At 40.8% G+C, this 26,255-nt stretch overlaps 1 protein-coding gene across 1 annotated transcript in view; it reads right to left on the reverse strand.

Annotated features, from left to right (window-relative positions):
• Nucleotides 1-14,369, reverse strand: part of slc30a6 (solute carrier family 30 member 6) — a gene marked incomplete in the record, with an annotated part of 52,900 nt that extends 38,531 nt beyond the window's left edge. The window contains 4 exon segments of the mRNA XM_035663995.1: nucleotides 4,056-4,140; nucleotides 11,682-11,768; nucleotides 13,197-13,243; nucleotides 14,186-14,369. Of these exon segments, the coding sequence (XP_035519888.1) occupies nucleotides 4,056-4,140; nucleotides 11,682-11,768; nucleotides 13,197-13,243; nucleotides 14,186-14,369 (403 nt within the window).
• Nucleotides 14,370-26,255: the final 11,886 nt, after the last annotated feature.

Raw genomic sequence — 26,255 nt, forward strand, 5'->3', positions numbered from 1 at the left:
ACACACACACACACACAGTGTGTTCAGTCAGTAAGTGAGATTGATGGCAGAGAGTGAATGAGGTTTCTTGTAATTCCATTCACTTTATTTAGATTTCTTCCTCCATTCAGGTACATAAAGTGAGGCCCTGTCAGCCCCTTCTACAGATTTAAACACTGTTTATGTGCCACAAACAAAAGGTGGTCATACAGGTCTACTTTTATCCTAATGGTGGCGCTACAGCAAAGGCCAGGAAGTCCCAAAATCAAAAGGATCCTCCATGTCGGGTTCAGATATGGAGCTTATTAAGACTTACACACACAGTACACATACTGAGCCAAACAACGGCTGAGAAGTTCGACCAGCTGTGAGCCAGTGTATTTTCACATCCTAACGGTGGGTGAATCTTCTAGGGTATTCCACTTCCACTAATTCGACCACAAAGAATACAGTTCCAACTCGGTGATGTCCAAACAATAGACTCTTATTCTGAGGACGTGCAGCAAGGAACAGGTAGAGGCAAGCTAGAGCAGGACCGGGTAACGACAGCGAGAGGAACAGAGCGGACGCAGCAAGGACAGGAGAGGAACACGAGCAGGAGGTGGAGTAACCCGACCAGGAAGGAACAGAGAGACAGGAGAGGGATGGACTGGGACAGGACAGGGACGGGAGAGGGGCAAAACGGTAAAGGGGCAGGGGGAGGTCGGGGGCATCATAGAGTCAGCGGCGAGTTGGTGATTGTTGCAACAGTGTAAAGACTAATGAGAACAGTTCGGTGACTTTTATTTAGTTTTATCGAGTTTGAATAATGTGTTTAACAAGGTCTTAGTTCGGTTAGAGAGAGAAACTTCAGAGGAAGGCTGTGGCTCAGAGGCAGAGCAGGTCAACCACTAATCGGAAGGTTGTTGGTTCGATCCCCCGACTCCTCCCACCACACGTCAAAGTATGGTGAGTTTACTTTGTTCAATAAAGCTATTCGAACTTGTTGCATGTAGCGAACTCGCTGCTCACCTCCCAGCTAAACCTACTGGGGCTGTGTCTGGGGGGGTTTCACATTTTTTTGTGATTAAAATTACTTTTTGTGAAAATTTACCATTGACTCCCCATGCCTGCCAGCTCGGACCCTGACAATGTTGCGTTTACTGCTGTAGATGTTTATGGTTAAGCTCACGTTTTTTAAACTGTGAGGGAGTTTAAAAGTGACCTTTATTCCAGGACTGAAAATACACTAACCGGTTTTGTAGTGGCACCCAAATATGGGCATATGAACACACTATCAGACACATACAATTAGGGAGTTTTAAGTTTAAACACCAGCATCATTCTTTATTTACAAGGAAGTCTCCAAAATGTAAAAATCCCAAGTAAAGTAGGTGATGGACTGAATGTGTGATCGTCTGGTTTGCTGATCCTGTGAGCAGAGGAGACTTTATAAATGAGGAGGAATCTGACTGACGGTATTGAGACCAGGCCGTTGTCTGCTACTGTTGTTCTCATCGGGGCCGAGTATCGACGGCGGTGTCCCCTTCCCCCTTTGTTCGATACCTGTCCTCCGCTTCCTGTCTGCACGACACCCGACGCCGCCGCTGTAAGTGTGTGTGTGGCTTATGCTGCAGTATTTGCAGGCAGAGCGGGTGAGCGGGGATAAGGTTACATGTTGTTCTTTTCATGGCAGCATTTTCCTGAGTGATGGAATCCCTGAGAGGATTTAATGTTGGTGGCAGACACGAGCCTCGCTGACCATAAACACTGCATCTCACTGCACAACTGTCTCACCGCACAGTTGTCTCACCGCACAGCTGTATGCGGGACTCTGGTGAGAGAAAGGCAGGGGGACAGGCGGCACTGAAATATGTGCATGTTTACAGTCGACTTCATTAGCCATGTTCTATCAACACATTTTGAAGTATCTCATTAGAAAAGTTTGATGGAAATCACAAAATCTGAAAAAACGTTGCCAAAAAAGTTCTGACAACAGTCTCCTCATCGCTCTTATGGCTCTATAATACATCCATGATCACTGCACACAGACCTGATGGGACCTTCCTCACATTAATACATAAAACTAACAGAAAATTGTTTTTCACTGTTTGAGGTTTGACTGCAGCTCTTTTAATTACCTCATCTTTTTGTTCCCTCTTCTTCTGGTTTTCTGACTGGAGAATGGGCACCAACTACTGCTTATCTCAACAAAACAACTCTTAATAACAAGTATTCATTCATTTTCTTTTGTGATACATTTAGATGGAAACACAGCTTCTGATAAAAGGCCCAAAAACTTTAAACTGACTTCTGTATACACAATCTATCTGAAGAGGCCAACAAAATTCATCAATTTAATGAACTTGCACTCTCCCACAGACCTTACTTCCTCTTTAACCTTAAAAGCTAGACACTTGGCTCCCATGGTCTTCCATACCTGCAAGCACTGCTGCCTATATGGAAGTTTGAATTTGTTCTTGTGTTTGTGTTTGTGTGTGTGTGTGTGTGTGTGTGTGTCTTTTAGCGTCCTAAATATAAGCTCGTCACATCGTCCAGAGCGAAGCCAGTGGACAGCTCAGCTGAGGCAGAGAAATGGTTTTAAGTGCTGCTGCTCTGCTCACACAGCACACTACGGAACACAAACACACTTTCACAGTTGAGACCAACACTGATATTTATGGAAGCTACTGACAACCAATATTTCATGCACATATTCAAAAAGCCCAAAACTCTCAGTGCTTAATACTTCCAGAGCAGAACAGGATTTTCTGCAACAGTATTTGGACACATCACAGGACACTAAAATCCCCCGCCAGAATAAAAACCACAGCAGAGTACTCGTCGACATGAAGCAATGAACTGCAGGTGACAGGAAACTGGGAGCAGTGAACGAGTGTGTGAACACTTCTGACTGTAGGCGGCGACAATCAAAGCCCAATGCAGGGCTTTATCTGGTCACAAATTTGCCATTGTATTGGGTGCATTTACAATGATGAACAATGCAGAAACATCAGCAAGAGATGCTTAAGTGGTCTGATCAATGGAGGAAATGTGAGATTTTTATACTTGATTAGTGTTTCAGTCTAACAGTGAAAATGCGAATATTGTTTATTACGACTAATCATCATCAGTAATTACAACACTGTACTCGTCAAGTTCATACAAGATTTATAGTTACTGATATATATAGATTATAAACTGAAAATAAACACTGTCTTCTCCCGCTGGTGGACACAGCTCTGCTCTGCTGTATTTAACAAGGTTTCTGCAGGTTTCAACAAGACTTTTAAATACCAATTATGAAAGCAATTAAAAACCTACTTCATCTCCATACTGGCCTAAAAAAAAGTACAAAGCATATGAAGGGGGATCGGTATTTGATTCCATGTTGGCTTCATTTTGTAGTTGTTGGATCATGATTGATACAAATGTTTCGCAAAAACACCATTAAAAGTGAGACTGAAAAATGCAGCTTTACACAAGTAACGTCAACGTCATTCAATCAATTTTTAAGACCTGTCAAAATCATATTTAAGACATTTCAAAGCCTATAATTCAGATTCTTTGATTTGACACTTCTTAAGACCCTGCGGACACTCTGTTTATGGAGAGGGAAAAGAATGTGCTCATCAATATGACAGATGTGTTCTCTGTGTTGTAGCACCAGAGGGTAAAAACCGACGCTGTGAAGGACTCTGTTTCTTCAACATGCCCTTTAAAGTGCCATATTTTGACTGAGGTGCCCCCCCTCAAACACACGCACACACATACAGTATATACAGATAGTAATTAAGATACACACACACACCTACATCAGCAGCAGTAGTAGCCCCCCTGGTGAGAAGACACTGCTAACACACTTCCTAAAGACTTCACAGTGTGTGCGCATAAAGCTGCAGCACACACACACGCTTCCATGTGCATGTGTTTAAGTGTGTGCCACTGTCAATCTGTGTTTACTGTGTGTAGACAGGTATCTCCATGTGTTAATGTCTGTGTCCAAGTCTCAAAGAGTGGGGGGTTTTTGTATGTGTGTTTCTGTCAGCCTGTGTACATCTGTGTGTGTGTGTGTGAGTCTGGATGTGTGTGCTCACCCATGCTGTTGGTGGAGCTGCACCACATCAGCAGACAGCCGGTACACAGCAGGTTGAGAGCCCCGAACAGCAGGATCCTCCACGACTGGAAACGACAACAAACAAACAAAATAACTGTTAAAGAACAATGACAAAAGGAGCAGAGTGGCTCAACCTTTGGCTCGAAGCCCCACAGTGGTCATTCATTATGCACGTGGACTGATGGGGAGCTTATATTTTTACGATATGACCCTTTAGAAAACAGAAAACAAAATCGTGCCATACTTAATTCCTGATGCGAATTCTGAGACCAGTCAATATTACCAGACGATTTTAGATTATCACAGAAATATCAGTGTCAATGTAAAAACTGTCAGAGAACTTTTGAAATACTTTGTCTACCAGAGAGCACTGACACTTTGCACTAAAAAGGTCCCCTAAGTAAAGAACAATTCTTATCAAACAATCTATTGGCTGATATATTGTTATTAGGCATTTTAAAACTAACCTAAATGATATTAAATCAGTTAAAAACTTCCTTAGGCCTTTTTTAATGGAAACTGGAAATGAACTAAAGACTAATTTAAAAGCCAAAATTAAAATAAAGACAACCAATTTCCAGTTAAAACCAAATGTTGATTATCAGTAGAGAAGGACAGGAAATCCATAGTTAGGGACTGTTTGTTATTTATCTGTTTGTGTTTTATCTTGATCCCCCCAAAGCTAAAAATATTTCTCACTGAGCGAAAAATCATGACCCCCTCTCCACCATTAAAACACCATATTTGATTATATTCACAGCAAAAGTAGGTAGTATTAGAGAAAATAACAAGCAACCATTTTGCCATTACTCTAATCTGTGACTCTTAAACCTGGGTCCTCTGACGTCCATTGTCCAGAATAAAAGCAAACTACCAGCCTGACTTAGTGCGTCCTCTCCTATAGTACTGTAGGAGTTGCCTATGACAACGTCAGCTCTGAATAAAATGCTAACTTTGATGGTCCAACAAATGTAACAACCACACAGCACGGAGGGAGTGAGAGTTCTCGTGGGCTGAGCAGGGTTTCCCCGACTGTCAGTCAGCGTCCCGTAGCAGACACTCTGGCAGGTGACCAGCCGCTGTCTAATCTAAATCCAAACCTACAAACCGACTGGGGGCTGCTGTGTTTTGCTGCTGGATGGAGGGTGAGTTTCCTACCCCGTGGTCAACCTCTGAGTTTTGGGTGAATTCTCTGACTGAACGAGGCCTGGCCGTGTGGCCTAACGTGTTCGCTACAGTCTGAATCAGTTCATCACAGAAATACCAGCTCAGGGGAAGGTCACTTTCAGAGGACGTGAGAGCAGAGAACAGGCTTAGTGCTGAGAAAGAGCAGCTCTGCTCATCAGTAATATCTGCAGATTTTCACATTATATATTTTAGAAATAAATTTGCAAGGAATGTAGCTCTAACTGCAACTTTAATATACTGAACAAGAAGTAAGGGACTTGATAGTGTGGATATGCATGCTGGGTCTGACTAAAATGGATAATCTAGCCATGAGTTCTTTAGTTGTGCATGAACTTTCTGCTACTACTTCATAATCCCTGTCACAGTAACGAATGTTGAGTGCTCAGTCTTCAACCTCACTATAGTCCACTATACGGTACAGTGTGTAAAAAATGTGCACTGTCTCTTTTGGCTTCAATGTGCAGCGCAGCATTCATACTGCTGTATAGGAAGTACCAAACTATTTGATTTACATGTTGCATGTTGCACGTGCCAGGGTGGCCATAGCCTTTTCATCTTTCATTTTTGTTTAACTGCATGAGTTTTGTGCTATTTTCTGATGAAATCTACCACGCTACCTGAGGAAGGTGACTGTACATTTATACGTTTTGGATGCATAGCCTGCAAAATGCCCACTTAGTGGAAAAGTTATTTAGTTTAGATATTTCTCAATGTTATGCTTTTTAAACAGTAAAGGTTTGAGTTTAGTCAACCAAAACTAACTGGTGGAGGTTAGGAGATTGAGGCCTGACTGTTGTTAGGAGACAGGATGTGAACAACGGTCTCTGGTGTTTAAGTCCAGAACAAAGACCTTCCTATGAGGCTTTGTTGGACATTAAGGTCACCTTATTACTTCCTCCTTTGTTTCTGAGAGACGACCGTCCTTACTCACACAACAACCACAAGTCACCTCTCTGTTTGGACAAATGCTGTTGTCTTTTATGGGTAAGACAATCTTGCTGTATAACAAAGACCAGTTTTTTATTGCCCCATACAATCTGTATCTGAGCCCATTCAACAGTGTTCTTACTCCATCTGGCTGGATGTAGATTCAGCAGAATTTTCAATGAAGAAAAAATAAAAATAAAACCTTGAGTCTAAACTTGGCCTCTGAGCAGAAAGAGAGAGAGAGTATGTGTGTGTCAGAAAGAGAAGAGAAGACTAAGAAATGGAACAAGGGCAACGTGTGTGTGTGTGTGTGTGTGTGTGTGTGTGTGTGTGTGTGTGTGATGTGTGTGTGTGTGTGTGTGTGTGTGTCCTGGCCTGTCACTTCGTGTTGGAGTCATATGCCGTGGTGGGGAGCGCCGAGTGCTGTGAAATCTACAATTACTGTGGTGTGCTGTGTTATGACAGCACTGGGGCGTCTGGTGACAGCACTAGCCAGCGACAGGCATGGGAGACCCACAGTGTGTGTGTGTGTGTGTGTGTGCGTGCGTGCGCGTGTGCATGGATGCGTGCATGTGTCTGTGTGTGCAAACAGAGAGACAGCATTTGGTCCAAAACATTCCCAACCCCCCTTCACGTACACACACACACTCAGCGCCTGGAGGAGAGTGCACAGTTGTTAAACCCTGACGCACTGCTGCCCCCGTCCGTCCGTCAGCGGAGACGCCTGGCTGTCCGCCGGGATAACGGCGTGCCAACATATTGAGGTTACATGTGACATTGGAGTGACAGAGCTGCATCGCCCGTACAGCTGCTCAGTCACCAGGTACTGTATTAAATAAGGAGCCCCCACTGACGCCAGGCCTGATTACATCATTGTTGAGCACCATGCCATGCTGCCGCATCATCGGCCAGTGCCGAGCAAATGTGTGTCACCATGGTGAGTAGAGGGGTGACTCATATTATCCTCTGAAGAAGAGAGGAAGAGCAAGAAGGAGAAGTCAGTTTCATCATAACGGACAAGGAGTATGTATGAGGGGATTTTTTTTTGACCAAACTAAAACCTGCAGCATGCCGCCAACACAACCTGCCAGGGCTCACTTCCAGTGGCAATGAGAACACAAAACACGTCCTCTCCCGCTCTTTGTCTACTCAGATCGGAGCCGTCAGGGCTCTGTTTCTCCAGGGTGGCCGTGTTCTCCTCTCAAAATAAACCTACTTACATAATGAATCAGCGGCGGCGGCGGCGGCGGCAGCCTGTTAACACGGACAGAGGAGTTTTACCGACTCGGTTGCTACAGCAGAAACGAGATGACGCCTGGTCCTCTCACTCCCCTGTCCTCCAGTCATGTCTTTCCTCTGCTGACTGCCTGCTGTCCCTGCTCCAGTTTCATCGGGACATTTTGTTACTGCAACAGTGGCTGATGAGCTCAAACAGCAATGTCCAGCACTATAAACATGAACTGTACAACGGACATGGTGAATAGAGTCCATTACTATTCTTGGTGCTACAGTTAACAGGGAACACAACTGATTTTACACATACACGTTGAGTTTACTAGTCGTGAGAAATCCAAAGAGAGGTCTACAGGGTCTAATGAGAACACAGTAGTGAGTTGCATTATGGGAGGTGTAGGATCTAGTGTTTCTGAAGCTTGAACTTTCCTGGTGAGTAAAACACTCAGGATATCTCTGCTTCAATATTCAACATGACTTTTTAAATCTGTTTTTTCCACAAGTCTCCCAACTTTCTGGAGGAAGAACACTATCACTAAGTGTCCAGTAGGCGACAGCATTCAATATATGATGAGTGCCTTGAAATAGACTGCATAGATGATCTCTGCACAGTTTTATCTTTTCTGATTAAGGGTAAGGAATGGTGGAGGAAGTCTGCTGACACTACAAATACATTTGTTTGATCTGTATTTATTCTTATTCTAACAATATGCACTTCACAGTTTTACAGATGAGGTCAAAAGCACAGGAGCACATTATGACCCTGTTCATGTGTAAATTCTTTAAAAGAAGATTTAGAGCCTAACTGTCTTTCCTGGTCCACCCTGGGGATGAGGAGGACTGATTTATAAGGAGTCCCTTTAAATGCTACATACTTAATACACAAATTCAGTGTTTTTCCCATTGATCTATTAGCTCTTTGGTTGTCTTAACTGCATACTTTATATACTATAATGCAGGACAAGGCTGTTTGTGATTGAAGGCTCTAAAAATAATTTAGTTTAGTTTTCTTCACAAAAATGAACGAAATGCTGAGTTAATATCAAGAAAGCCTCACAACCCCCTGTGAAGCAACCAGGGCCTCTTCTACAGAGTCCGCCATATTTCTACAGTAGCTCAGGATGGACAAATCAAACACAGCTGTAGATATTTCACAAGCTGGAAGGTGAGTAGTATTCCGTTGGTTACAATCTGCAATCTCACAGCAAGATAACACTAAATCCTACACACTGGTCCTTTAAACATGGTCAAATAATTAAATGTTTTTGCTTTTAGTAAAAGTTTTCAGGGTTCAGTATGCTTTAGGTTGAACTAGACCGTACAATGTCCATTGTCGGACCACAAAGCATGCTGTCAGAGAGGGACATGTCTATCCTCAAAGGTATTCATGGTGTTACCCTCAGTTGTTCACGTGAAAAGTAACAGAAGTAGTTGTGGGAAGAGAGGTAAGTTAAAATCCTGCATCCTCTCACACCTGACCATTCATAAAGTGAGTGGGCTTGTCAGATCATCAGCTTTGGAAAGGACAAAAACTGTAACTTGCTAGAATTCTGCCGTTGGAAAGGTGTGTGGGGAGGGTATTTCCAGAGCTCGTCAATTCAACAAGCATTTAGGTCTAGAGTCAGTTTCTGACATATAGATTTAAAGATAACAGATTTCAGCACAAAATATCATCCATCAGCGGCTCTGGTGTGAAATATGCTGCTGTATCAGCCTGTAAAAACTCCTGTATCAGTCAAACTGTACCTGAAATCGGATGTTGACAAGACTTTGGTTGATTTCACAACACAAAAGGTAACGGGAGACCTGAGACGAGGGCGATGAGGTGCTGAGGAAGCACATCTCAACTTTCGCCGGTTTGAACTATGTTTGGCCCCTAAGCCGTGTACGACACCGTGTAATCCAATCCAAGGCTCTATGGGGAAGCAAGACCCCCTGCCAGTGTGTGGTCAAAGTGGATTATAGCACAATAACACTGACACACACACACACACAAAACAATCATGTCTGAGGTTCTTTCACATTCATTATCATGTCTCCAGTGTTTTCTCTGCAATCCATTTTTTGCTTAAACTCTACATCTGTCCCTGTTTTGTTGTGATGCACGGTGCACTATTACTTTTTTCCATGAGCTCTGTCTGTGTAAAACAACAACATTTCAAGCATTTAAAGCAAACATATATGTGGTGATATGTGGAATATGTAATTTATGTTTATCAGGCAGATCTCAGCATGCAGTAGGAGAAGTACCTTTGCTGCCAATGAAATCATCATAAAGTAAAGTGTGGGAGACATCGAAGCAGTCATCATGCCCAAAATGACCAACAGGGGCAGGCTTTGGGTGATTTTGAGGATAACTTGGGTGAGTTTTGGTGCATAGAGCAGGAGACAGACAAACAAGGCACAAGTGGCTCTAAAGTATTGCATATCATATTCAAAACGGTTACTGCAAGTGGTTTCATCATTTTTAACAAACTTACTAAGCTTCTGGGAACTACTAGTATACTGCACTGGCTCCCAACCTGGGGGTCCCAACCCCCAGTAGGGGTTGCCAGAGCTTTATGGGGGTCACAGGGTCTTCTTTATTTTAAGGGGTGTAAGACTGATTTTTAATATGCAGTGTGCCTGTCAGCATTTCATACATTTTTGTCATAATTTTGTCAATAGAATTAAATAGTTATTTTTTAAGTTTAGATTACACCTATCAATCATTTTACACAAACTTCCTGCTGTTACAAAACGTAGCTCTACACTGAACAAAATTATAAACGCAACACTTTTGTTTTTGCCCCCATTCATCATGAGCTGAACTCAAAGATCTAAGACTTTCTCTATGTACACAAAAGACCTATTTCTCTCTCTAATATTGTTCACAAATCTGTCAAAATCTGTGTAGTGAGCACTTCTTCCTTTGCCGAGATAATCTCATCCACCTCACAGCTGTGGCATATCAAGAGTCTGATCAGCAGCATAGGTATTGCACAGGTGTGCCTTAGGCTGGCCACAATCAAAAGGCCACTCAAAAAATGTGCAGTTTCACTGTATTGGGGGGTCTGGGGGGGGCACCATTTGCCTCACGCAGTGCAACACATCTCCTTCGCATAGAGTTGATGCAATTTACTATATCTGACATGAACCCAAGAAGGACCATAGCTGATGTTTGATACTCTAAAAGCATAGATTTGGTAGAGAACTGTATTAAAGGGTCTTTAGTCTTTCAGTCTTCCTAGTGGGTGTAGGCTCTCAAGTTCCGGAGATAAAAAAGCAAAAGCAGTGAAAAATGGCCAAAGTTATGCATTAAATCACCCCATGACTTAAAGAGCCACAGCAGCACATATAGAGCCTACAGGGTGGAAGCTGTCCATGAGGACAGGTCAGCCTACCAGGACAAAGTGGACCAGCGTTCAGCTATAGGCCACGATATGATGAAAATCTGAGATGTGCAATAAACACTGTTCAATAGTGCGATGACGATAAGACTTTGCTTACCTTAAAAAGTGTGCATATTAGCATGTCAGCCCGTGTCTTTAAATTCAGAACAGAATTAGAACTGAATATTATAAATATATAACTACATGTTGTTTTGTGTATTGATCAAGTACTGGCTTTTTACAATAGAAGGTGTGATTGCACTCACTTTCAGTAACGAGAGTAGCTGTCGTTCACTCGAGTAATCTTTCAGTTATCCTCACTGTCTCCACTGCGGCGTTTCTGATCGCTGTCCGCTGACTTCGCTCTGCATGTGTGTATGTGGAGGAGCTTAACCCCGACAGAGAGAGCAGGGAGAGGCTGCAGCGTGATAACAAATACTAGTCTTTAACCCTGGGGCCCGGCTAATACGCAATCTCAGTACTCATGCCTACATAAAATGATCTTTCTTATTCATCACGTACCAGTCAATGATGATGAAAATGTGACTTATCGGTCAGAACTAATTCAGCTCGTGGCTAATGGTATTTTACTATAAGAGCTTCATCCCTGCTGCTTTCACTAGAACATGGTGACCTGCTAGGAAAACAGGATTACTGGAAGTGTTGAGTAGTAGTGTAAAATGGTTACATTGTGTGTAACCATTTTACAGCAGAATGGGATTATAAAGTGAGGATTCTGCAGACGCTAACTACTGAGTGCAAACCAAGACGAGCTCTGGATGATGAGTACCAGGCAGATTTAGTTGTTTGATGATCAAAAAAAGTCAATAAGTCAAAAAAAATACCAGAGCTGACACAAATATTACATCTCACACACACACACTTACCCGTCTATCTGAGGAGACCAGTCTGAATTCTTGCACGAGTTTTCCAAAAATGGATCTGTGTGTCTTCCTGAATGGATGAATGGTGCCCTGCAAATTAAACATATGATAATTAATATTAAATTAATAGACAACAAGACTTCAGTTAATGAAGAAAAGAGTATGCAGTGAAATAAAATGACATTTAGATTCATTTCAGTACAATCAAGCACACAATGTCTCTGACAGCGAAGGAGAGTCGGAGGCAAAGTGTGACCTACACTGCCACTAAGTGGTGCGTCAGTGTATAACAGCTGAACTGGATCCTGCAGAGCATCTTTATTCAAAACTCTGACTCAAGAGGAATTTTAGGTTGAGAAAGAGATAACAGCATATCTGCAGGGGAGGTTATTTTCTTGGCAGATTTAAAAACAGACTTTTTACATAAAACAAGCTGATTTTTCTAAGCTGTTAATAATGGCCCTTGCTGTTTAGGTATAGGCTATGTAATCCATCTCTTTAAACCACATAAGACCAAACATTCCATTAAACAGAAGTAAAAAGGCAGAGTCTGTTGTTGGGCTCTAAGCTTGATCACCTGGAGGAGGTGGTGGAGGACAATCCCTCCCACCCCCTCCACACAACTATGGACAAGCTAAAGAGCAGCTTCAGAATCATTCAACTCGCTGCTCTAAGGAACGATACAGAAAATTGTTCCTCCCCACTGCAATAAGACTTTCTAATAATAACTGACTCTGAATCAGCTGCTATAACACTATATTTCCCTTCGGGGATAAATAAAGTATTTCTATCTATCTATGTAAAAAACTGAACCTGAAAAGTCCCAAAAGATTTTGTTTATAATTCTACAATAAGTAACTTGTTGTGCCAAACTAAAACTTTAATAAAAACAACTACTTTTGGCTTCTTTACACAAAGATCCTACTAGTCCAAAAAGCCATAATTTCCACAAAAAAAGTCCAGTCTTCAGTCTTTTTAGAAGTTTTAAACATACTGGTCTAGACAATCTTTAGACACAGAGATCAAGAAATGAAGATTAAGCCTGCTCTGAGTTTGCTCTTTCCTGACAAATACATTTCAAATAAATAGAAAGTGAGACAGATGCGACAGTTTACCATATGCAGATCAAACTGTGAAGACGAGGACACAATACATAAATGCAGAGAGTTGCCGGTGTTGTGTTTTAAATAATAATATAATAATAACAATATAATTGCATAATTGTGTTTTCTTTTATGCAGTCTCAGTAGCATCTTAATGAAGTTTCAGTGCAACAGTATTAACATGCTTGTTCACTCATCTCTTAGACTCAACATGAACATTTAAACTTTAGCCTGCAATGCAACAAGGTGGATGAAGAAACATCATCAGTTTTGTGCTTCACGAGAATGACGCTGAAGCTTCCAGCCCGATGAGCAGAATGACATTCACACACAAACCACAAATTCTACCAGCTCTGAGTGTGTTTGGATGGAATTAGAGTGCGTGCACGTTCCCCGCTGGAGATAAGTCACTCACCAAGACGTACGTATCATGCTCATGCTTCTTCCTGTGCATGTGGACATCTGTGGAGGAATACAAATGCCACGTCAACATGTGATAACAACAACACACACATATATGACACGACACTAACTGCAGGAAGACAGACTTACATACAGTGACTCAAGGTGTTCAGATTAGGGCTGGATATTGTTTACATACAGATACAGATGCCTTGACTTCGATACCGGTTCCTGAGCAATTTGATGACTCTTTTCTATCTCACAGATTTCCATCTTGACATATTTAGATCGCAATTCTACTGTCTCGCAATATTATTTAATTTAACTTCCGTCGTCAGTGCTGACTGACAAACCAATGAACATGTGTATTTCATGGAAATATGAGATCTTTAGAACATTTTTTTGCATCAATGTTATGAAGTTTGTTTATGTGTCAGGTATTTAATTCCAGACTAACTTATCCATAAATTGCTTCCCTGTTGATTTTCCAAAACATTCATATAAACTCTAGCTATAACAGGTTCAACAGAAAAGATTCCACACAGGTCACACACTCCTACCACAGTATAAGTGTCCACCTCAGATTAACTGAAAACCGACATAACATTAAACTTCAGCTAAAAAGTGCCGTCCTGTCCCCAATGACCCTTATAAACACGTTACAAGTAATACCTGTCGTTTAAGTGTTTTTATTCATTTAACGTTAGAATGAAACTGGCTGTTCACTGACAGCTAACGTTAGCTTCATTAGCGTTACACAAACAGTAACGTCAACAAACAAGATAACGTTACAATAAGATAAGATATTCCTTAATAGTCCCACAATGGGGACATTCCCAAATACAGAAAGAGATACACAGCTCTAAACAGAGAAACACAGCTCTAAACAGAGAAACACAGCTCTAAACAGAGAAACACACTCAGAAACAGCTGTTAGCTAAGTGAGCAGAGCCGCCTGTTTGACTACGTGTTGTTAGCTGCTAGCCTGTTAGCATAACAAACCTGAATCATTGATGTTAATGACGTCAACCGACACCATGTCGGGTTTATCCAGCGGGCCCACTTTCCTCTCGGTCACCCCGGACGGCACCACGTCCGGCTTCGGGCCGAACTTTCTGGGGTAAAACTCCCCGACATTGTGGTAAGACAGACCCGAAGACGTGGACATCATTCCGTCCATCGCCATTTTCAACTTCCTGTACCCATGAGCCTGTTCGATTTGTCTACAGGACGCATGCGTCAGACCACAGATCTGTATATCACCTGTAGTGAAAGCAGTGAGCAGAGAACCTGTTCAGTTGCTATAGAGATCGTGGGGGGTTCTCTGATTCAGAGCCAAAGAACCGTCTGTGGAAGACCATTTCCGCATCGGAAAAACAGATTGAATTTTAGAAATAGCAAATATAAAAACTACAGGACAACTACTATTAGTAAATTTAAATATTAAATTAAAAAGTTTGACATTTTATATAAAAAATTACGAAAGAGTAAGACAACACTTTGTGTAATGTAGTGTCTGGCTTGACATCAAGTCATTTGAGCAGCAGATGAAAATCCAACATAATATTAAAAAAAGGATGAACAGATAAACACAAATTAAATTAAAAGGTTAGCAAAGACTTGAAAATGCTGTAACTTTGTACAGCTGTTGCAAATATTTTGTTTCTATACATGTAGCCTAATATATGGAGGCCCTAGACGATCATAGACTTTTTTTTTGTTACCTCGGGATAACAAAGCAAGTTTCTTTGGGGGGAAAATGGAAGTAGGGTCCAAAGTTCTACAGCTACGAAAGGAAACCAGGTTAAGGAGTGACATTTTCTGTCTGTCCATCTATCAATCTCCTCTACTCCATTTCATGGACAGCACCTCATCCACACACACGTTAGCGTTTTTATTTTTCCATTTTATAGCACAAACGGCTGTGGGGCTTATTCTGGTTTCTTAGCCTGCTTGCTAAGAGAGAGAGAAAGAGAGACAGAGATGCAAACCATGAACAGTTGTTTCTAAGTGCCTGTCTTTGCAGATTTTGAGTGATAATTGTGAATGCTCTGATTGTATGTCAGTAACTGAATAATGCTGTGTTTGTGATGACAGTTTTGTTAAGTTCAGCGGGCACCTAGTCGTCCAATGCGCTCAAGGCGCTGTGGATAGATCACATTTCAAATCAGTCTCCACCATTTAGGGAGAATACTATCACATCAGCAACTTTACAGGCAACAACACTGCAGTGACAAAAGAAGTTTTCTCTTGATAAATTAACTTCTGATCCTGAGGTAACAAAATAATTAACTCTAGATAACGGCAAGTTTTTTAAAATCCATTTCTAATAAACCATTGCTGCAGGAACAGAAGCCATGTTGTCCTGAAACAAATCCTATTTTCTATTCCTATTCCGAGTTTATACCTCAATTAAAAGAAGTTGCTAATGGAGATTGAATTGTGTCAGGGACAAAGGCAGATAGTGGTCAACATTCCTAAATAACATACTGTATGTACACCAGATGGGATGGTATCAAAAACTACAGGAAATTCTTTTGTGGTTATTGGTCTATTGTACCTGCTAGAAAGTGCAGTAGCCCTTATTTATTAAACAGCTGACTCACTACACTACCATTGTACTACCATTAAACCACGTATAATACAATATCCACAGAGTTGAATGTCTTTGCAGAAACCTGACATCATGTGGAAAACTGCTTGCTTTTCAGCTTGATTCCGCACCTGCATGGCCTGCTTCCAGCACAGCCGCCAAACTGTTCCAGGTGAAAATCAGATGCAATGCAAACTTGAATAGCACCTTTCATGTAGCTTAGTGCAGTTTGAAGTTCTTTACAGGTGGCTGACAAAATTATCACACCAATACGAAATATATGTGTTAAACAGTGTGTAACCAATGCTCTCACACAAAAGATAAAATAAAAACACAGATTTTAAAGCTGTGGTGTGTACATTTTATAACAATAACTTCTTGTAATATTTGCTGAAACCTTCGCTATATTCTGACAGTAGTACGTGAGACAAATAGTGTGTGAGAAAATCAGGTTCCTGTGGCTCCTCCTAGTGTGTTTAATAGTATTTGCAAGAATCTACCGGGCCTGAATGAAAACAACCAATCAGAGCCAAGAAACGTAATTGAGTCTCGTGAAGATAGTTGATTATTGGGTCTACCAAAGCATCAATATTTGACAACCTGGAAATGAGACTCAACAATCAACTATCCTTCTTGGCTCTGATTGTTTTTTTTAGTCAGGCATAGTAGATTCTTGCAAATCTCATTAGGAGCACTAGGGAGCCAGAAACCTGATTTTTCACAGATTATCCGTCTCATGTACTACTGTCAGGATATAGTGAAGGTTTCAGCAAACAGGACAAAAGGTTGTTTTTTGATATAAGTTGCTTTAATGTTACTGCAGCTTTAATGTAAGTAAAGTTGTAAAGAGAAACAAATAGAAACAAAATATATAAAAAACACATTCCAAGCAAAAGCCAGACTAAAAATGTAGGTTTTTACCCTTTCAGCTACTGTTACATACAACTGAAACAATTAGTCGATGAATTATTAGGTTGGTTGAAAGAAAATAATCTGCAAGAATTGTTTAAGTCTGTTTTATTGTGGTTAACTGAATACGTTTGAGCTTTTGACTTACTGGTTACGCTGGGTAGTTGTGATGGACATTTTTCACTATTTAGTTTTTTCATTTTATAAAACAAATAACGATTCGATAAAGGATAAAGCAAGTGTTCAGGTTTATCCGAGATGGGTTCATGTTGATGTTCACAGGTCACTGCAACAACCAAAAATATCTAAACTAGGCGGAGTCAGCGGGGTTTAAAAAATCATTCATGTATTCACGTAAAGTACGAAAGAAAGAAGAGGAAGCGTGACAGATTCAAGCGTGGAAATGTGTGTATTATGTCTGGGGCCCCTTAGAACTCTTTGATGTCATTTTCTGTGTGTGTGTGTGTGTGTGTAAGTGCACATTTCGGTCAAAGTTGAGTGTGTTTGTTGAATATGTGGTTGCTCATTTGTATGGCAGTGAATGGAGATTTTTGTTTGTCAAGTGACGCTGTGAGGCCCCCGAGCTGAGTGGGGTCCTGGGCGACCGACACAGAAATGTATAAAGAGAGAGAGAGAGAAAAAAAGTGGGACAGGGAGCGCACCAGCATGAAGGCAAGAGAGAGGGTAAGGGAGGGTGAGAAAAGAGTGATATCTGAGGACAAAGGGTGGTCGAAACTGGAAAGGATTATAAAATTGAAATCTTACGTGCAAAAGAATGAACAAGAAAAATAAAAAGACCTGAAAAAGAGAATAAGACAGTGAGACAGATGAGGAGTGCAGTGTAACAGTAACAGTATTTTCTCCATCTGGCTTGCAGCCCTGAAAGGCCTCAGGGTCTATTTTCCTGCCACATTTGTCAGCCTTCAGATGAGTGCCCCTGCAACATGAGCATTCGCAATAATACTGCTGATAGTTGCTGCACAGCAGTGTATATCTGTGGAAGTAAAGCAGCTTTGATATCTCAGCAGCATCTGGCTCCATCGAGCTCTCTTATTGTATAGATTGGTTTGACAATAATGTGTAAATTCATTGATTTTGATTGGTCTGATCACATAGATTGGTTTTCACATGAGAGTTACTGTGGCACAGTGATATACATAATAAATACTTCTAGTTGCAGTAGCACAAAAGCTCTCACTCAAATGTTCCTTTAACCCATTTAAGGTAGGAGCCCTTGTAAAAAAAATCACTTAAAGATCCCTGTAAGACATGTATCCAGACATATATACAATGGTCCGCTTTGACACATATTTCTTGCATGCATAGGCCATATAACATATAGAACATGACATATCACCATATTTGGTGTAATAACAATGCTTTAGTTGATTTCCTTATTTGCTCACCTTATTCAAATAACTTGAAACAATGTCAATAAAACACAGAGTTTCAGGTCCAGTGTGTAGGATTGATTGGCATCTTGCGGTGTAGTTGCAGATTGCAACTCTGTTGCTTCACCTTCCCCTTACAAACATGAAGAAGAAACTACAGGGGCTGCAAAATGCGTAAAAATGCATTTGGTTTGTCAATTCTGGCCTACTGTAGTAACATGACTCCACAGAAGGCGACATTCCGCTTCTGTAGATGTAAACGGCTCATTCTAAGGTAACATTAATATAACAATTCCTATTTACAGGTGATCATACACAAATAAAAAAACATACTTTATATTCAGTTTCTGACAATAGATCATCCTGAATGTCACCACCAAACTTCTTCAAAAATCTTTTAATGAAGATCAATAAGTTAGACAGTTCGCGTTAGAATAGTTTGCAAGAGCGTAAATATAAGCACGATGAGGCTGTACAGGCGGAGCTGTAGTTAGAATTCACAGGTGGGGTATTTACTGACATATTGTATGTCGTAGAACAAAATCTGAAAATCTCTTAAGCTTGTGTTAACCAGACTTTATTTCAGGCATCTGACCCAAAGCCCATCAAAAGAGACCCACTGACTTTGAGAAGAGGGAACAGGAGGCGCAAAAATGCTAACTCAGTTTTGTGTTTTAGGACTCACTCCTACAGCACTCTACTGTCCGACAAACAGGGCTTTTCGGGGTAGTAATTGACACTAATGAAAAGAATAAATAAAAGCTTTATCTTTGAATATTACTTTATGACTTCAACCCTTGCCCTATCCACTGTGCATCCGTGGAGGCTTCATAAAGGACTGAAACCAGTTAATGTGAAGTAGAAACAGACTATAAAACCCTCCGACAGCATGTCTGCACCACTGCTGACTTTATAATGCTCCACTTAAATGAAACATGTGTCAGAGAATGAAGGAAATATCATACAAATGTTCCTGTTAAGCTCCGTCTGGCATTTGTGCAGATAATCTTATATTATCCTTTTATGTTTTTTAATGTTGGATTTACACAAAATGTGCTTTCAGCACCGTTTTATTACATTACAGGACCTGATTTCTGATTAGGGTTACTGTTTTGTGGACTCGAGATGAAGATTTGCAAGAACGATGTGTGTGTCAATAGATTGGACACTAATCTATTGAGCAGTTATGTTAATTTAATTTAAAATGTTACAAAATCCATAACCTTTTACTACTTCTGTGGCACTCGCTTATTATATTATGGGGATATTATTCATTAACAGGGAAAATGCACATTATATAACAGCAGCTGAGTGAGCAAAGCCTGAAACCAGAAGAGTGGAGGCTTTTAGAGCAGCAGATTAATGACCATGGCTTTGGCTTTACATGTTCAACTATGGCTCCAATGTTCAGGTGTCTACATACTTTTTAACCACAGGTGGAAAACAACAGCCACAATGAGCATTTCAACAGGTTTATATAAGAAGTAACTGACTGACTCAAGAGGATCTTGTGATATGTAGGAAAAGTCAATGTACCATTACCAAATGGTTCCCACTTCTGGCCACAGTTGAAGGGAGAGGATGTGAAATAAACTATCCTATCCTATACACATCCTATAATCTGACTACAAGCTGCCCTACAGTATTTGAAATGCTGATCCTAAACCTCTCTTTAAGGGGCACCCAACCTGTCTCCTTGGAATAGGTTTATATCGGAAAAGGTTGTTTTTTTTTGAGGGAATGAAGCGTTACATTTATGAACCATAATGGTTTGGGTCGATGGTTGGAGTACAAAGTGCAGGGCTTTGACACCAGAGAGTGGGGTTTGCATCCTGAGTCCTGTGTGTGGTGAGGTTTGGCCAACAAAACACTAGAAAAGTGCAGCGTATGTCTAAACATTCAAAAGTTCAATAATGCAGTAGCAGATATTTTATTGCAAGACCTGATATTTTGGTGGTAAACAACTGGAATACGTTGTCAGTGAACATTTACCTCCAGAAATTCGATTTACATTTCCTATTTATGTTAGTAGAAATATAATTTTAATCCAGCCTGTGACTATTTTTTGGTGTTTAAAATGAGCTGTGTATGAACAGAATTGGAAACGGAGGTGAAGTTTGTCCCATCTGAGTAAAGAACCTGATGATTTCATGGTCATTGGGGAGAAAACCAACTTTTAACAGAAAGCCTGCATTATAAACTAACGGTGTGCAAAATATGCTATCGCTTTTGCGTCATGGATCCAGTGTTTTATTGCTCTACATCCATACTACGGAGTAAAACTCAAGATATCTTGGCATCTCTTGCTTCAATTTCTACCTTTCTTTTTTCAGAGCTGCAAGTGTGTTTGGAAGTTCAATAGTAAATCCCTGGAATACCATTTAAAGATGTGAGGAATAGGGAACACATTCTGAATCAGGTTTATTTACTAGTTTATTCCTAGGTTTTCAATGAATTTGCCTTGGTTATTTTGGTGCATAAGCATGTAATAGACCCACCGATCCACTAGAGGATAGCGTGTCAGTGACACGTTGTGCCTCGCCTACATGTGAAAAGTATGTGTGTATCAAAGTGCAGTGTATAGAGCGCCAAAGTCCACATAGAGTGGAGGACGGGGTGGATGGATGAATAATGTATTAACTTGCGTCAAGTACATACCATAATGTACCATAATAAATAACTCTACGTTGCATATTTATTATAACGGGACACGGCCACAGTGAACCGGCATATGTATTACACGCTTTTGCATGATACAGGGTTGCAGTAACATAGAAAGAGAGCGTAAGAACCTGATTAAAACGACCAGAGAGGGAGGCTCTGCCCTGTCTGAAGTTTCAGTTAGCTTTACACAGAAACAGTCAGTAGAAATGTCCTTCAGAGAGAAACCAAGAGAGAACTTTTTACTTTACATTTCAGTACCTGTACTTTTTAATTCTACTACGAAGAAGTTGAATCAGTACTTCAACTTTTACCAGAGTCTTTATAGTATCTGTACTTCTGCTTGAGTAAAGAATGTGTCTACTTACTACCATGAAAAAGTGTTTTGCAGTATTTTACTCACATTTCCCTGCAGTTCAGGTTTACATACAGTGTTTTGTATCATCAGGGATGTTGTCATATTAACCAGAATTTAAACATGATGTTTGTGTGTGTGTGTGTGTGTGTGCAGGTTTTAACTGGATGGTGGGGGTGATTAGGAAGATCATTACAGAGGCCACAGGGATGAAAACGGAATCCAAGATGCCGCCACTGATTGAATTTTTTGGACCAGATGCCTTAAAGGTACACACTGGATGTGTGTGTGTGTGTGTGTGTGTGTGTGTGTGTGTGTGTGAGTCTACTGTAGATGGGCAGATAGAGGTTACTCGCTAAGCCATGCAGATAGACAGACAGAGATAAGGTGCGACTGTGTTGAGTTCTGTCAAGTCACCTGCATTGAATGTTATGTAAGAGATAACTGCAGTGACCTAATGACAGACTCATTTATCAATATATTCATTTGTCAGATGACTGTGCACCAAGTGACAGGAGTCATTTATAGTCGCACAATGACCACTAAAGCTCTATGGAGCTTTTGAATAAATATAATACCTTTATTTATATAGCAGCTTTAAAAAACAGGATAGTCAACATGGCCAGGCACTAAGGCCAAATAAAGGCAAGACTACAATAAAGAACACGGTGTAAGCGAAAGCCATTTAAAAAACATAACTTAATTAAAATATAAATGAATACAACAATAAGAGAAGAATAAAGCATAAAAAAATAAAATAAAATAAATACAAAGACATTAAAGAAATATAGGAACACAGGCTGGATGAACTACAAAGATCATCTTTCTATTCATTTTGGAAAGGTTTATGTTACAACCCCAGCTGTCTGAGGAAGTGGGAACAGCCTGTAAAATGTCCTCTCTCAAGGTTTCCTTCTGTCTGAGGTTTCTGTGGGGGATTTCTTAGAGCAACTGCTGACGCTGCTGTAAATGCTGTAGAGCCCAATGAGACCCTGACTGTGATTCTGTGCTGCACAAAGAAACTAAACTCACAGAAGAAGAAAGTGAAAAACATGATGATTATATGCCGTGTGTATGCGTGTGAGAAAGAGAGAGAGAGTGGGGGTCTGCAGTCAGTCTGTCAGTGTGTACCTCCCATCTGGTGAACATTGTACAGGCATCTCCCATCAGTCACACTTCCATGAACACACACATTTTCCTGTATGTGTGTGCGTGTAGTATAGTAAAAGGAGGAGGAGGCTCCAGGCACCTCCTCCTTTTACTATTACTACACACAGTCCCTTTCAGTTGCTCTCGCTCTCAGTGCTGCTCACTCACTTGCAGGGCAAGACACTCAGCTGCACAGAAGGCAGTTCTTCTTTCTCTGGCTGTTTACTCTGTGTGCTTTCTTTTTTAAAGCTGCAGTTGGCTTTGAACCGTTGTCTTTAACTCACTTTGAGAAGAGGTTTCTGATCTGTGCAGTTACACAGTACTGATTCAGGATGAGTGCCGCCAACATGCAGTCCAAGATGCAGATGGCAAAGAAAATCAGTGACGAGGAGAAGTTGTACAGATACAACGGGGTGCTGTACCCACGTATCATGTGCCCCGAGGATCATCTAAAGAGTCTGGAAAACATAAAGGCCAGAGAGGATGACATCATGCTAGTGGCTTATCCCAAATGTGGTGAGTTAACTGTGATCCAGTTACAAAAATACTGATGAACAGAAGCTGTTCAGTTGGGGGAGTTAAATGCATAAATGGTTAATAAAGTTTTAATAAGGTCAAAGGAACATTTGGTGCAACTGTTGTGACCTCTGACCATTGCAATGGTTAATGATTGTAACACTGGTGAAAGTGAAGCCTGGTTTTTAGCTATAAGTCACTACAGATTTCATCAGGAAATGCCTAAAATATAAATATTGATATTATTAGTATTTTGTAGCTGCATACAGGATTAAAAGTTGTGCAGATATGGTTAAAAAATGTAACTTATAATAACTACAGTTATTTCTTCTCTGGAGTCACACAAAGGAAATTGTTTTGAAATACGTGATTAAGTGTGGTATCAGAATCAGATGTTATGTCATTCGACCCCCTCAATCAGTAACACATCCCACAAGTGTGTTTCTGTCGAAGGAAATATTTAACTGAGGTGCATGGTAAATCTTTAAACTCAACATACATACATGACAGGCTGCAAATGCTGACAATCTGATTTCTCCAGTGAATGTCTGAATTATTCGCCACTTTGCAAGAAAAATAAAGCGATTAGTTGAATAAACCAAATGTGAGACAGACATGATTCATCAGATGATTCATGCAGAAACAGAACTGCAGTTAATTCGAAAACAGAATCAACACATAAATAACTCGGCAGTACAATTCTTGCTTTTTATACTAACAAAATAAAAGAGAATAAAGCGTTTTTTATTCCTTACACTGTACAGACTGCAGTGATTAGAAGGGAAAAAGTCTTCTTCTACTAACTTCCTTTGTGTATGTATGTAATTTCAACTTGAGCTGTGGCACATACCACAATCAGCGCTCCCCACAAACATCTGCACAAAAACGGGGGGTGGGGGAAAAAAAGAGGAGACGAGGCAGCGTTTGTCAGCTACCAAACCAGTTTGTGAAACCACACTGTGACTACTTTATTTTTGGTCGAAATGCTCCAAACAGTTCAAAACTATTGTACGTGTGCCAACCAGAACATAGCCAGCTCCATGTTGGTTGAGAAAACAGACACCTGGCCAGCAAGTGACTACAGATGAAAACTAGCCTCTTGGCCAATTCTGCATATTTACAGTAAAGTTTATTAACGTGCAGTCTCCCAGAGAAATACATACAGGAAATTTCAATCAGATTTGCATGATAAATGAGTGTCAGCACTGTGAAAAGTGTAGTGAATGTGGTACTTTCTTATACTAAGCTTTTTGAGATCATTACATGGTAGCAACATGATAAAAGTAACAGTGGGAGCAAGTTTCAGGTCTATGCAGGTGGAATTTTCAAAGAAATAAACTGTAACTAGCAGCTGTGAGCAAGGAAGGACTAGAAACTGATGAATGATCGCTGGGACTGTGCACTGGTTTCCAGCCTGAGGCCCAGGATCCTGCCAAGTGGTCACAAGGTAAACCTGAGTGGTCGCGAGATGACTGACGAGGTGGAAAATGTGATCCAGTCCCAACTCGTCAAATACTGCCTTTTGGTCAGTTGCCTTCCGCTTCAAAATGGGACGCTGTATAGGTCGCTGTAATTTCTCGGACGTGCAGGGTTCCGTGGTAAAGTTTAATATAAATATGCAATATCTGGTTAGAGGTTTATAATAAAGCTTGCGTGATTAATGTTGCGAAACAGTAACAGTTTGATAAGGATTAGGCACAAAAAAAACTACTTAATTAGGATTGGGAAAAAATGATAAGTTACGTACCTGATGTAACCTGATATAAAGTGTATTAGTTCAAAGAAATAGTTTACTTTTGGTTTTACACGGGACGTGAACAGCGGCCTCCTGAGCCCACCACCTCTAAATATGGACTTTCTCTCTCTTTAAACTGCTGATGCTACAGGGGTACCTACAGGGAGATATTTTGAAGCAAAGCACTGACCATCATGGCAGTCACGTTCATATTGGACGTTTCCACCCATCGTGACTTATGTCGTGTACATGCTTTCATTGCCAATGCAAGAAGTAGTGTGTCCTTTCAGCCCAGTCTCACAGCAAAGCTAATAGACCCGCTGATCCAATGCGACATTTTGTGCCGCCTAGACGTGAAGAGTGCACATGTGTATGATGGTGTAGTATAAAGAGTGACAAGGTCCACATAGAGAGAATGACAGGGTGGATTGATGACAAACAGACTAGGTGTGAGACCAATAGTCAACACTGATTTGTCAAGTACCAAACACAACTTCTGATGTTTTGCTAAACCTAACCAATTATACTTGTGTTGCCTAAAACTAACCAAAATGCATATTTATCCACAGAATGAGCACGTGTTGAAAACATATGACACACTTTGGCGTGACACCAGGTCGGTCCCTTATGCACAGAAGCAGGAAGCAATCTTACTTGGAGCTGCATGCTAAGTATTTGAAAAATGTTGGCAGTGAATGTAATCCAGAGTTCTGCTGAGTAATGCAACATCAGTATTCTTGATACACTTGGATCATTAAATTGAATATTAAATTAAACACCTGTTAACACCCATTAATTTAGGTTATTTTTAAATTTGGCCACATTTTAGACTAGGCAATAGGCTAATTTAGTTCATTCTAATGGCACCTTTAGATTGGCACTTTTTGAGTTAAAATATCTTCATTCGGGGGCTTTTCCAGGCAAATATTGATATATGTGATTGTTTGTGATTAAATATATGTATTTTTTGCCACCCCTTAAAGTCTCCATGCCATAAGTATTCCTCTAGATCCGCTCCTGGGTCAATAGCATCACGTGAGCCCTTTACTGACATCAGTTTGCAGGAATTCTGGGTAGTGCAGTGCATAGATTTGCACTAATACCTGAATGTAATGATGATTTGATATTTAAAAGCACCATGTAACACCACCTCTAACCCAAAGCACAGTGTAGTTTTTCAAAGGAGTAAAGTGTGACATTCCTGCTGTTGGTGTGGTGCGTTCAAGGAATGTGACATGTTTTCTTTTTGGGGTGTTGTCCTTTCGTGAGGCTTTTGTAAACCGGCTCACCAGTGAAGAAAAACGATGCAAAGACAGATGAGTTAATCGCTATTGGTGGAATGTCCGCTAACACACACAAACCTGTCCCACATCCCCATGCATTGGGGCCCGTTTGGACTGGGGCCCGCATAGGGGACAACAGAACTATTTATGTATGGGGGTGTGAATATAAATAACCTCCACCAGTTAAGCCAATGGGATCCTCTTTGTAAACGGCTGAACATTTGTTTTGATGTTACAGGAAGTTCAATCAGTGTCACACAGCAGAGCGCTGCAGATAATGGCTTCCTGGTGTCTCTGTGATATGTGAGGGGGGTAAAGGAGGATTCCTTCACCTCAACGCTCTCATGTTTACTGTCTGCTGTAGTTTATTGGCCTGTAATATTTTCTCCTGTCACTGGTGTCTGTGTGCTGCACTGCTTGGCTCTAAAGCTGGTTCTCTCATTCCTTTCTGCCCCAGAGGCCATTTTTTTCCACAGAATT

Source organism: Morone saxatilis, unplaced genomic scaffold (genome assembly GCF_004916995.1).
Source record: "Morone saxatilis isolate NCDOM2014 unplaced genomic scaffold, NCSU_SB_2.0 Contig19, whole genome shotgun sequence".
In the NCBI taxonomy this organism is placed as follows: domain Eukaryota; kingdom Metazoa; phylum Chordata; class Actinopteri; family Moronidae; genus Morone; species Morone saxatilis.